General features: G+C 41.7%; 1 protein-coding gene across 2 annotated transcripts in view; it reads right to left on the reverse strand.

Moving 5' to 3' along the window:
- LOC307126351 (GTPase IMAP family member 9-like) overlaps positions 1-12,842 on the reverse strand; it is a 584,370-nt gene that overhangs the window by 551,221 nt on the left and 20,307 nt on the right. For both annotated transcript variants that reach the window (XM_079816814.1, XM_079816817.1), the window contains exon 2: positions 8,607-9,207. In XM_079816814.1, the coding sequence (XP_079672940.1) occupies positions 8,607-8,708 (102 nt within the window). In that variant the 5' untranslated portion in view covers positions 8,709-9,207. The remainder of the gene's footprint in view (positions 1-8,606; positions 9,208-12,842) is intronic.

Below are 12,842 nucleotides of genomic sequence, written 5' to 3' on the forward strand. Positions count from 1 at the left end.
TGTGTGTGTGTGTGTGTGTGTGTGTGTGTGTGTGTGTGTGCGTGTGTTTCTGAGGACATACATTTGTAGACATTTCATGTGTCCCCATACATATATTGTTCTCTTCGAGCCGGACAACTTTCTAATTTACAGTCATTAGCTCCGACCAACAGGAAGTCAGATATTTTGGTTTGAAGGTGAATATTTGTGTAATTCAGGGTCTGAGTTTTTACGTTCTCCTCGTAGGCGATTTATTCAATCTCCACCAAACTCGGTCAACATGAAACAAAGATACGGAAGATGCTAAAATGTGAACGTGTGTGTGTGTGTGTGTGTGTGTGTGTGTGTGTGTGTGGTACTGCGCCCCTCATGAATATTCGCTCCCGTTTATCGTAATGTCAGATTTTGTCAGACCACTGTGTACAAGTGCGTTTATTCAGGATAGAAACAGCACCTGAGAAAACATCTGTGATTTGGACCCGTTTGCAGCAACTATTAAAAGAAAGGTAAGTTAATCTGCAGTTTAATCGCTTGTGGCTAAGTTTGGCTTGTTTGTGCGTGTTTTATAAGCTCTTTTCTGCTCGTTTTGCAGTCAGAAAGCAGCTAGCGCCTTATGCTAACGGCGCTAGCATTGTCATTCTGATCCCAGACTGTCAGGAGAGAATCAGAGATCCTTGTAAGATTTAATTTGTTTTAGATTCCAATATAATTGTAAATAACTTATTTTGAGCACATAAATCAGGCTAGCCATCGTAACAATGCATTGTCATGACTACAGTCTGTGAAGGGGATACAGTATCCTGACATGCTACTGTTAAATATTACTGCAGTTTAACGTTAGCTTGGTTTAAAGTTATTATTATTATTATTATATTATTATTAAGAAACAAAGCGATCAAGATATGCTTTTATTCCTCCTGAATGTAATAAAATATACTCTGTACCAATAGAACTGTAAGTATTAATGTTTATTATGAAAACAATCTTGCTGAAGAATGTCAAATTAAATGCAATGCTCATAATTATTGGTGTTTTTCTCTATGACAGCAGACACATCAGATAATGGCTGAAATGAGAAAGCTCAAGCCACTGGAGGAGGAAATACTTTAACTGTGCCTTTCAATTTTATGACATTTAAATCATAATTTATCTCCTAACCTACATAATACAGTGTTTCCACTCTTATGTTGTTGCAAATGCAGGTTTTGCTTTACCATCTATGTAGTTTCAAAAAGCAAAAGACATTGGTAATGGTACTCCTGGTTTACTGGGATGGGGTTCAATTCCCTACTGTGTCCTTGTTATTTTGTACCAACTACATAGAATGTAATAGTTTAATTACATTTAAACTAACTACAAATTATATATACAAGTGTTCCCACAAATAAAGTATAAATCATGTAAATTACTACATGTAATATATGGTATTCTGAACTCATTATGATTTGACCTTTGACATCATCTGACATGAAATTAATTTAAATGTAATTGATCTCATAGATGTGGTCCTATATGTGATCCTATGACATTACAATTCATCTATATTTAAATTACATCATGGGTGTTGCTTATGGTCATAATGGCACCAGCTGCTGCAGTAAATGTGGCATATTCGAGTGATTTTTAAAATGCTCTCCTGTTTAAATGCATATTGCCTGCCATGCACAGTTAAGCTGATGCCACCGGCGTGGCGGTGCCACCGGCTTGAGCCCGTCATCGCTGCTCGCAGCTTTAATTAGGGCCCAAGCCCAAAGGGCGCAGAGCCCTATTGTTCTTCCTCAGATTATTCTTTGTTTTGTTTTTTTTTCGTTGTAAGAGGCCGATCACATGGATATGACTTTTGTGAGTCAAAGTTATAGCGCCACCAACTGGCAGCAGGAAGTGTGTCACTTTCAAAAATGCTTTGAATCACCATCTTATTTTCACCCCATTTACTTCAAAATTCATCAGTATAATGTGAAAACATGACAGATAGAGACGTATGAAATGGATTCCTGAAATTTCAAATACTGTTGCCATGGCAACGTGTCAAAGTTTAATAATCTTTTGGCTGTTTTGAGGCTCTTAGCATGCTTGAAATTGCTTGAAACTGCTTGAAACTCAACACACACATCAGAGATGTCAGTCAGTACACATTGGCAAAGCATCAGAAATGGGCGGGGATGAGGGCCTCTCTAGCGCCACCTTTTGACAAAAGTGGGGGGGTTAGTTTTATCTTCAGTCACCAAACTCGGTACATATATTGTTCTCTTTGAGCCGGACAACTTTCTAATTTACAGTCATTAGCTCCGACCAACAGGAAGTCAGATATTTTGGTTTTAAGGTGAATTTTTGGTTAAATCGGGGTCTGAGTTTTTACGTTCTCCTCGTAGGCGATTTATTCAATCTCCACCAAACTCGGTCAACATGAAACAAAGATACGGAAGATGCTAAAATGTGAACGGATTTTGGATATCTCAAACGGTGTTGCCATGGCGAGGGATTAAATAAGGACAAAAAAGGGGAACAGAAATTGTCTCATATCTTGTAAAATCATATTTTGATTTCAATTAAATTAAGATTGTATGTTTGGCAATTGAACTTAGATTAATTTGAAATGACTATACTATTTTTCAGATGAATATATATATATATTTTATAAATATTTCTTTGTATAATGTATTGTGCCTGTGTGTGCTGCCCTCCCCTCAATGAACACAAGATGGCAGCATTGTGTTAGTTTTGAAACAGGATAAAAAAAAACATTCCATCTCTTCAGGATTTGTGTGTGTGTGTGTGTGTGTGTGTGTGTGTGTGTGACTGGTAATCCCTGATGTTGGGTGCTGCCCCTTTAAGGACGTTGTTCCGGTGAGCGCAAGTGATGTGATCGTGCAGGAAGAAGTGCAGGAAAAACAAACTGAACTTAGAGAACTGAGTGAGAAATGTTGATCTCAAATGAAGATTTGAACATTTAACAATTCCAGCTAAAACTATTATCTTACATTATATTCCCAGCGTGGTGAGTAGTGTTATGTTGTTTAAGTGTTGTGATGGTTTGTGTATCACTATGAAGATCGCTATTTGCGATTAGCGCCTAAACGCCTAAGGTTATATATTTGTTTTGTTTTAGACATTTACAGTTTGTATTGCCTGTAAAATATGTTGCATTTAGTTAAACAAAGTTTAATGCTTAGTACACAAAGCTGATGTTACAATGTTTTAGAAATGTATTTGGTGATGTGAACATTACTAGATAATAATTGTGAATTGTTTTGTGTTTGCAGTTTGACCACACACGCACACACATAAATGTGCACAAATACTCAACTAAAGTAAACTACAATAACAACGACCAAATGTGTACTGTGTGAGTTCTGCACAAGAGGAATAAAAGTAAAAAAAAAAAAAAAAAAATTCCAAATTAATGTTATCATTTCATGGGTAACACCTACGTTATGGGGACAAAATGTCCCCACAAAGATGGCAATATCCGAAATCCTCATCCTTGTGGGGACATTTTTTGGTCCCCATGAGGAAAACATCTTATAAATCAGACTAAGTGATGTTTTTTGAAAATGTAAAAATGCAGAATGTCTCCCTTGATGGGTAGGTTTAGGGGCAGGGGCAGTGTGTGTGTGTGTGTGTGTGTGTTTGTGTGTGTGTTTGTGATGGGTAGGTTTAGGGGCAGAAAATACGGTTTGTACGGTATAAAAACCATTACGCCTATGGAATGTCCTCACATTTCACAAAAACAAACGTGTGTGTGTGTGTGTGTGTGTGTGTGTGTCCACCAACTGGCAGCAGGAAGTGTGTCACTTTCAAAAATGCTAAATCACTGTCTTGTTTTCACCCGATTTACTTCAAACTTCATCAGTATAATGACAAAACATGGCAGATGTAGACATACAAATGGATTCCTGATATTTTAAATACTGTTGCCATGGCAGTGTGTCAAAGTTTAATCATCTTTTGGCTGTTTTTGAGGCTCTTAGCATGCTTGAAATTACTTGAAACTCAACACACACACCAGAGATGTCAGTCAGTGGAAATGGGCAAAGCCTCAGAAATGGGTGTGTTGGAGGGGTGTTTATAACAACATAATCATGGTTTATGAAGACATTTCATGTGTCCCCGTAAATAAAAATAGCTTTAAAAGCACACTAAACAATGTTTAAATAAAAATTAAAAAATGCAGAATGTTTTCTGTGATGGTAGGTTTAGGGGTTGTGTGTGTGTGTGTGTGTGTGTGTGTGTGTGTGTGTGTGATATGTAGGTTTAGGGGTAGTGTAGGGGGATAGAATATACAGTTTGTACAGTATAAAAACCATTAAGTCTATGAAATGCCATCTGCCTGTCTTTCCCCTTCCCCCTCTCTATCACTCTATCACTGTGTGTGTGTGTGTGTGTGTGTGTGTGTGTGTGTGGGGGTGTGATATGTAGGTTTAGGGGTAGTGTAGGGGGATAGAATATACAGTTTGTACAGTATAAAAACCATTAAGTCTATGAAATGCCATCTGCCTGTCTTTCCCCTTCCCCCTCTCTATCACTCTATCACTGTGTGTGTGTGTGTATGTGTGTGTGTGTGTGTGTGTGTGTGTGTGTGGGTGTGTGTGTGTGTGTGTGTGTGTGTGTGTGTGTGTGGGTTTCATACAGGCTATCACAAATAACTATCACTTGAAATAAAAACGTCATGTGATGTGTTTGCCAAGATAATGTATGATGCACATTAATGTCATAGGATAAACTATGCACACTACACAGCACACTGATATAATATAAATGTATTAAAACATAAATTTCACATGATTTTATAAAAGTGGCTATTTATAATAAACTTCCATAAAATGTAGACACGCATCTTACTCTTACCTGACACTGATAATCAAACTGGAAACTTATAGGCACAGTATATAAGTTTTGACACTAGAGGTCAGTTATTCAAAACAAAGGCGTAGCTTGATGAAGCCATTAATGACAGTGGATTAATGGGAGTTGTCGTCTTGACCTCCACAATATGACGGACTCAGGCAGAAACCATGTTCATGGATGAGTTAATGTATTAAAGTTGTATTAACGTTGCTGTGGTATGAAGCAGGGCAGTCGAGAGCCTGGGACATTTTACACTGCTGTTTTTATTACGCTTGTATGCAGCAGTCGGCCGCTGCCTCTCCTTTTGTTCTGTTGTTTATTAAAGTTATGATTAAAGTTACGTTTAATGTTCAGCTTCTTCCCTAAATCGCGTGGACATCGTGGATGCTCGTATGGTCGCGGCTCGCAGCATGTGAGAGGAATTATGAGACGAGCCGAACACGTTGCGAGCACCTCCCTACCTCACGATAATTTTTAAACATGTCAAAAAAAATTTGGGGAGTCAGCCCGATTTTCACCAACATATGGCTGTCTCCTATCACGTCACATATTCTAGATCTGAGTAGTCTGATGAGTAGATCTCTCTCTCTCTCTGGTTGTTTCTGTTGAAAGGAATGGCAGCTGTTCTCTGCTTTTCAACAAATAAGTTGAACACAAATAATTTTTTCTTTATTTTTTCTATATGAAGCTATAGCAGCAACATTGAAAGCTCCAGTCTCCGTGTTTAGCATGGAAGCTTGTGTGATTGCCGCAGGTTATCAAGTTAACTGACTCATACCATGTGCAATATCTCACAACCTCCCGAGTGTCCGAATTCGCACAGTGTACACCCGCCTTTAGATCACTTAAATTCACATTATTTGATTTCATTCAAATGAAATAGCAGCCAGGGCTGAATTACTACTCATACTATAGGTTGGCGAATTAAAATTGTGGGGTAGCGCAGCTCTGTTACAACTGTTACAACTATATAGCCGTGTTGAACTATATAACAATGATTAGTTTTCTGTTGATGAATGATCCAAACAGTTGCTCAACTGTGTATAATTATTATGTATATTTACACACACATGCATGTATATATTTAAGAAAAATATGTTATATTTATATATAAAATATTTATATTATATATAAGAAATTGTATAAACATTAGGGTTAGGGTGTACAGTATATACATGCAAATATTTCTTAAATATATACATGGAGGAGTGTGTATTTATATATACATAATAATTATACACAGTACACACACATATATTTTGTGAACAAACTATTTTGGATGCGATTCAATGATTCCACAAACAAACAAACAAACAAACAAACAAACAAACAAACAAACAAACAAAAACACACACACACACACACACACACACACACACACACACACACACACACTAACATATTTTTTGCCATACTAGTGTTATTTTAGAGTTATGGTTTTTGTTAACTATAATAATAATAAAAATAATAATAACACAGATAGCCTACTACTAAAATCTATACATTTAATTAGGGCTGAATGATTCCTCGAGTAACTCGAATAGCTTCATTTAGTCCATTTAACTACAGATGGTCATGTTGCAGAAAGACAATTATTATGTTAGGACTCGGAGTCCGTGGGTCAGGTGGGTAAAGTAATAAAAAATATCATTCCAAAAAATTCATGTGGATGAGAGATAGGCTAAATCATTAATGTGTTGATTATAATGAGTAACTCTCATTTCACGGTAAAACGCAATGAATGTGTCTCTAGTATGCCCATCTCTACTCTTGTTCTTGTTCCAAGTTACCTTCCTGTCCAATACTTTTTGCTTCTTACAAAAACCACAAAGCCTTCCAAGAAGACATTCTTTAAAATATCTGCTTTTGTGTTTCACAGAAGAGAGTAAGTCAAACAGATTTGGAACAACTTGAGGGTGAGTAAATGATGACAGAATTTAATAGCAGTAAATTCACTTTACTCCATCCTAGCTCAAAATCAGTGCTTTACTGTCAAGTGCATTTCTGTGTGACAAAAGTGCAATATTAAATTTGTTAACTGCATTTGTGGTAAATTCAAAAATTCAATTGTCGCTGTCCTAGTTTTATTTACTCAAATTTAAGGCCCTAACCCTAGCAAAAACGTTCACGGGGAACTCATGGGCCGGATGGGCTGGGTTTGTCCAGGGCCGAATTTTAGCCCCAGTCCAGCCCCGCTTTACTCTCTTCTTGGAAGGCTTTGTGGCTTTTGTAAGAAGCAAAAAATATTGGACAGGAAGGTAACTTGGAACAAGAACAAGAGTAGAGATGGGCATACTAGAGATGCGAGGATCAACTCTAACGTCACCGAATCCACTGTTAAAAACAAAACATCCACCCGCACATGATCTTCTCTGATTTAGATCCGCACCCGATCGTCACATTACAATTATTCCCATTCTCTGTGTTAAGCGTGATGCTATCGTAACATATTAGCCACACTGAAGTAGGTGCTTTAAAAAATTCTTTGGCGAAATGACATTTCTTAAATAACCTAAACCAGAGTCGACAACCTGTACAGCACATGGAGGAGGAACCGCTGGAACGTGAGCAAAAGCAAGAGATGTGTTTGTGTTTATTTCAGATAAAGCACATCGCTGTATACAGATCTACATTTTGCGCTAATCATTCATCATAGTAACACAGCTTGTTTTATTAAGTTAGGAGCTATGATTAAAGTGAGATTTAAATATTATTATTATTATATATTACTATTATTTATATTTATATTTATAGGTTCAGCTTTAGGTTGTACTATGTTTACCTTTTTACAGTAATTTGAAATTGATTTTGAATTTTTTATTTTATATATTTATATATTTTTGTATTTGCATTTTGAATATAATATGGCAATTGAATTCACTAAATTGGTTTAGTGTTCACAGATATCAATGCAATTTCAGCAATAAAACTTAATATTTTTCTAAAAAAGGAAACAAATTAGTTGTTCATTTTAAGATACCAGTCTTATTTTCTCTTGTATATTTAGTATTGCTCCTTATGAAAGAAAAAGTACTTCTTATCCGATTACTTGATTAATCGATGGAATAAACAGTAGAATAATCGATTACTAAAATAATCAATAGCAGCAGCCCTACATTTAATAATATGTGTCAAATAATGTTCTTAGTCTTTCCTTCCTGTGATCATCCCAGACAGAAGCTACAATGGTTTATTTGTTAATATAAATTAAATTACATTCAGTTTGTATAACCAAATAATAACCTGGGTGGAAATTGGACACACTGTGTGAATTTTATTTATAAATGAGCCACTGTAACCCACGATAATCCACGCTAACTGTGCAATAAGCCATTTTAATGCACTACGTGTCGCGTCAGGCGGTTCTTTGCCTCCATGTTGTGCATTAATATGATTTAACGCACAACTAGCAATGAATAATCCCTTACGTATAAAACTGGAAACCGAGGGAAATGCGGATATGATGTCATTAATTGGCGATGCAAATGGCTGATTTCTCAGGATTTAAACATTTTTGGAAACATTTGCGATGATGTTAGCACACAAGTCAACAAAATATATAACATTGTGCTAGTGGTTTTTAGATATTTTAATCCCACATAATGTGCCCATAAGTCAATCTTTATAAAGTTATCATCTCTGTATTGCTGATATTTGCAACTGTAGTTGAGGAGAAACTCTATACCATTACTGTGATGCAAATAATTCTCAATAAAAAAGATAATAATAACAATAATAACTCTTTTTAACTGTATTTGGTAAAGAAGAAAAAAACTCACCCATTGTGTGAAGACATGTCTTAAGTATTTTTGTAAGCAGAATTTGAACTTGTGCAGTATCTGCCTTTGTCTTGTTGTTGAACACATGGTATCTCCCATCATATTTCTGAACGAGTTTCTTTAAGAGTTGATTATCATTGATGAATTCTTTAATTGTCATGTTTTCTTCCTCCAGTTGATCTCCTCTGGTGAAGAGAATCCAGGTGTTTTTGATGTGTTTTTCTCCCAGCAGCTTCTCAATCTTCTCCACAGCTTCTCTCTCTTCTTCAGTGAATCTGTCAGCTTTGATGACCAGCAGAAACACACAAAGACCTGATTCACATCTCTGGAGAACGCTGTTACATTTAGGCTGAATTTCTTCATCTCTCAGCTCTCGGTGACAGAATCCTGGCGTGTCATAAACAGTGACTGGAAACCCACATACAGTCCCAGATTCACCAGCAACATCTCGTGTGACAGATCTGGGGCTTTTCCTTGACACAAAAGCTTGTTCTCCCAGTATTGTATTTCCTGCTGAACTCTTCCCAGCCCCAGTTTTTCCCAGTAACACAAAATTCAGACCTGCCATCATTTCTGCCATTTTCAGGGATGCAGCAAAAACCTGAAAGCGAATGCAACAATTACTTGTTAGTGCATTTCACTTAGCTATATTTAAATATAGAGCATCACATTATTTTAGTTATATCACATTACTTCTCGTTATGTAATTGTCCTAGTCTTCACATCACTTCACTTTTTTGTTTTAACCCGTAGCCCTATCGCTTGGATTAGTAAATATATTCGGCGGAACTATAAATTAACTAACGTCTCGGTTACGTATGGAAGCCTATCAGCTTCGAGATATAGAGAACGGGCCAATGGCCATTGGCGTGCGAGATTTGCATCTCACGCTCCACCCCGCATCGCAGTTATAAAACCGGAAGCGGATACAGTTCACATTTGTTTTTCACTGAGGAGCCGAACTAGTGACTTGGCCATGCAGTGACGGTACAGCAACTGTGGCGACGGGACGTACGTTTCCGTTACCATACGTAACCGACACGCTCCCTTTCAGTTGGTCACGTTCGACGTACGTCAAACATCACCGACGAATTGCGATCCCTTTGGAAAACGCCACAGTTACTACCACTTCCAGTGCCCAGCAAAAGCCCCTCATACCACATCTCTCTAGCGCGGGAAACTCACGCAGGGAGAGTCACTGCTGCTGTTCCGCAAGACCCACTCAGCAAAGTATTGGATAACGCTGGGAAAGCTGCGGAAGCCACATCATGCTCGTAGGGAGTTACCATGTGGAAAATACACGTATGGACTGGCCTTGGGCAGTGCAACATACAGAAGTCCCAGGGGTGGCCCCGGCCAATTGCAGGCGGGGGAACAACACCGCACTGAGACAGGGAAAGACACAAGCTCGCCGTAGGGAGCCGTACCGTGGAGAATACACATATGGGACCGCCGTGGTGGTCACAACATATGGAGCCCAGCCTAACAGCTGCCTAAAGTTCCACCAATGCATACGAGTGTTAGACCTGGTGTCGGACACACTGCCACGTCCGACAGCCACGGGATGGGGAGGACTCAACAGGGTTTGCCGTTCTGGGGAACTCGACTGGAGCATATAAGCGCACGTATCTGGTCCAAGAGGAGGGGAATGGCGCAGCAAGTCGACACAAGAACTGGTCCTTCGGTGTTACTGGCTATTTGAAGCGAGCACACAGGAAGATACCGGCTCTACACAGAGACTATAAAATCTAGCGAACGTGTTAGTCGTTGCCCAGCCCGCAGCTCTGCATCTTTCAGCGAGGCGCCACGAGCCAACGCCCAGAAAGAAGGAAGTGCCCTTAACCCGAGCGGGCAGGGCACGCCTTGGTTTTCATACGCCAAGGCGATGCCATCCAGTGGGCCAACCTCTGCCTGGAGACAGCCTTTCCCTTCTGCTGGCCTTCGTAACAGACAAAGAGCTGCTCTGAGTTCCTGAAGCTTCAACGGGCGCGAACGGGGCAGAAAAGGGAGTGGCACATATCCGGGCCGAGAGCTCAGGATTACACGAATTCCAGGCACGATTCGTCGACCGAAAATGCCTGCAGGTCCCCTACCCTCTTTAGGGAGGCCAATGCAGTCAGGAGTACTGTACAGGAGAATTTTTAACTCTGCTGACTGCAAAGGCTCGAAGGACGCTCTCTGCAGTGCGGTTAGCACCAGAGTTAAGTCCAAGAGGGTATAGAGTGAAGGCGAGGCAGATTTATTCTCCTCGCCCCCCTCCGGTTGGGCCAATACGGAGCGACCAACAGGACTTGCACCTCGATCTCCCTTACCTTGCATAGTGTCTCTGCGAGAAGGCTCACTGGGGGAAACACATATTTGCGTAGGCCCTGGGGCCAGCTGTGTGCCAGGGCATCCGAGCTGAGGGTCCCCTTGGTCAGGGAATAAAACAACTGGCAGTGAGATGTGTTGGGGCGACAAACAGGTCTACCTGTGCAGTCCCGAAGTGACTCCAGATCAGCTGGACCACCTGGGGATGGAGTCTCCACTCTCCTGGGAGCACTGACTGACGTGAGAGCTCATCGGCTGCTCGATTGAGCAGGCCCAGAACGTGAATGGCACGAAGCGACCTCAGATGCTTCTGACTCCAGAGAAGGAGATGGTGGGCGAGTTGTAACATGCGACGGGAGCGTAGACCACCCTGTTTGTTGATATACGCAATGGCCGCAGTGTTGTCCGTACGGACCCGAACGTGCTTGCCTCGTAGCGTCCCAGTGAGGCGGCCCAGCGCAAGATGAACTGCTAACAACTGGATGAGGCATCCGTGGAGACAACAGCATGCCTGGACACTTGTTCTAGGGGAACTCCTGCGCATAGAAATGAAGGGTCTGACCACTGGCTGAAGGTTTGGCGGCACCTTGGTGTTACTGAGACACGGAGCCAGCTGCTCTGCCACGCCCATCTCGGGACTCTGTCGTGTAGCCAGCATTGAAGCAGTCTCATATGAAGCAATTCGAGCGGCGTCACTGCGGTTCAACACTGACTGTCAGATCGATCAGATCGAGTCCAGCTCCATACCGAGAAAAGAGATCCTCTGCGCGGGGCAGAGTTTGCTCTTCTCCCAGTTGACCTGAAGTCCCAACCGGCTGAGGTGACTGAGCACCATGTCCCTGTGTTCGCACAACTGCTCTCGCGACTGTGCAAGGATCATCCAGTCGTCGAGATATTTTAGGATGCGAACCCCACACTGTCATGGGAGCAATGGCCGCCTCCGCGACTTTTGTAAAGACACAGGGCGACGGGGACAGCCCGAAGGTTAAGACTCTGTACTGATATGCCCGTCCCTCAAATGCAAAGCGTAGGAGCGGTCTGTGTTGAGGGAGAATCGAGACATGAAAGTACGATCTATTCAGGACGATCGCTGCAAACCAATCTTGGGGACGGATGCACCTGAAGATGCGTTTCTGTGTTAGCATTCTGAACAGCAGCCTGTGAAGGGACTGATTCAAGAACCGCAGATCCAAGATTGGCCGTAACCCGCCGCCTTGCTTGGGTACAATGAAGTACGGGCTGTAGAAATCTTCATATCAGCTGGAGGGACCGGCTCTATTGTGTCATTCGCTAGTAGGATGCGATCTCCGCCTGGAGCATGGGGGCATTCTCCTTCGATACAGAGGTGAAGTGAACGCTCCTGGACTTGGGGGGACGTAGGGTGAACCGAATCGCATAGCCGAGTCTGATAGTTCCGATGAGCAAGCGAGATGGAATGGGGAGCGCTAGCCAGGCTCCCAGTGACCGTGCAAGCGGGACCAATGGCACCACAGACGTACCCCCAGCGGGGCAGCACAGCAGGGCAGTCCAGCTGTGTGCAGGGAGCCAACTCGGACAGCATAGCGGCCCAAAGTGGGGTCTGAGTGTGCCGTGCAACGCTTACCTGCTTCCACTGAGGGGGCGCACGGGTGTGAGGAGACCTCTTGAGTGCATCCTGAGCACAGCCAGCACCCCCTGCTGGCGATTGGAGAGGCGCCGGAGGGTGACAAGGCACGGGAGCGTCGTACACCACCAAGTGCACTCTCTTGGCACCCAGAGATTTTGGAAACTGCTCTTTTGGTGAGAATTTGGTTTCCCGGGTGTGGGGTGGAGGCAGCAGCTGACCGCTGGGGCAGGATGGCCTCCGTCTGCTTTTGGGCGGCCGAGAACTGCTGAGCAAAGCTCTCAACCGCGTAGCTGAACAACCCGGCCGTGGAGATGGGGGAG

This window comes from Gobio gobio (genome assembly GCF_949357685.1).
Source record: "Gobio gobio genome assembly, chromosome: 1".
NCBI lineage: Eukaryota > Metazoa > Chordata > Actinopteri > Cypriniformes > Gobionidae > Gobio > Gobio gobio.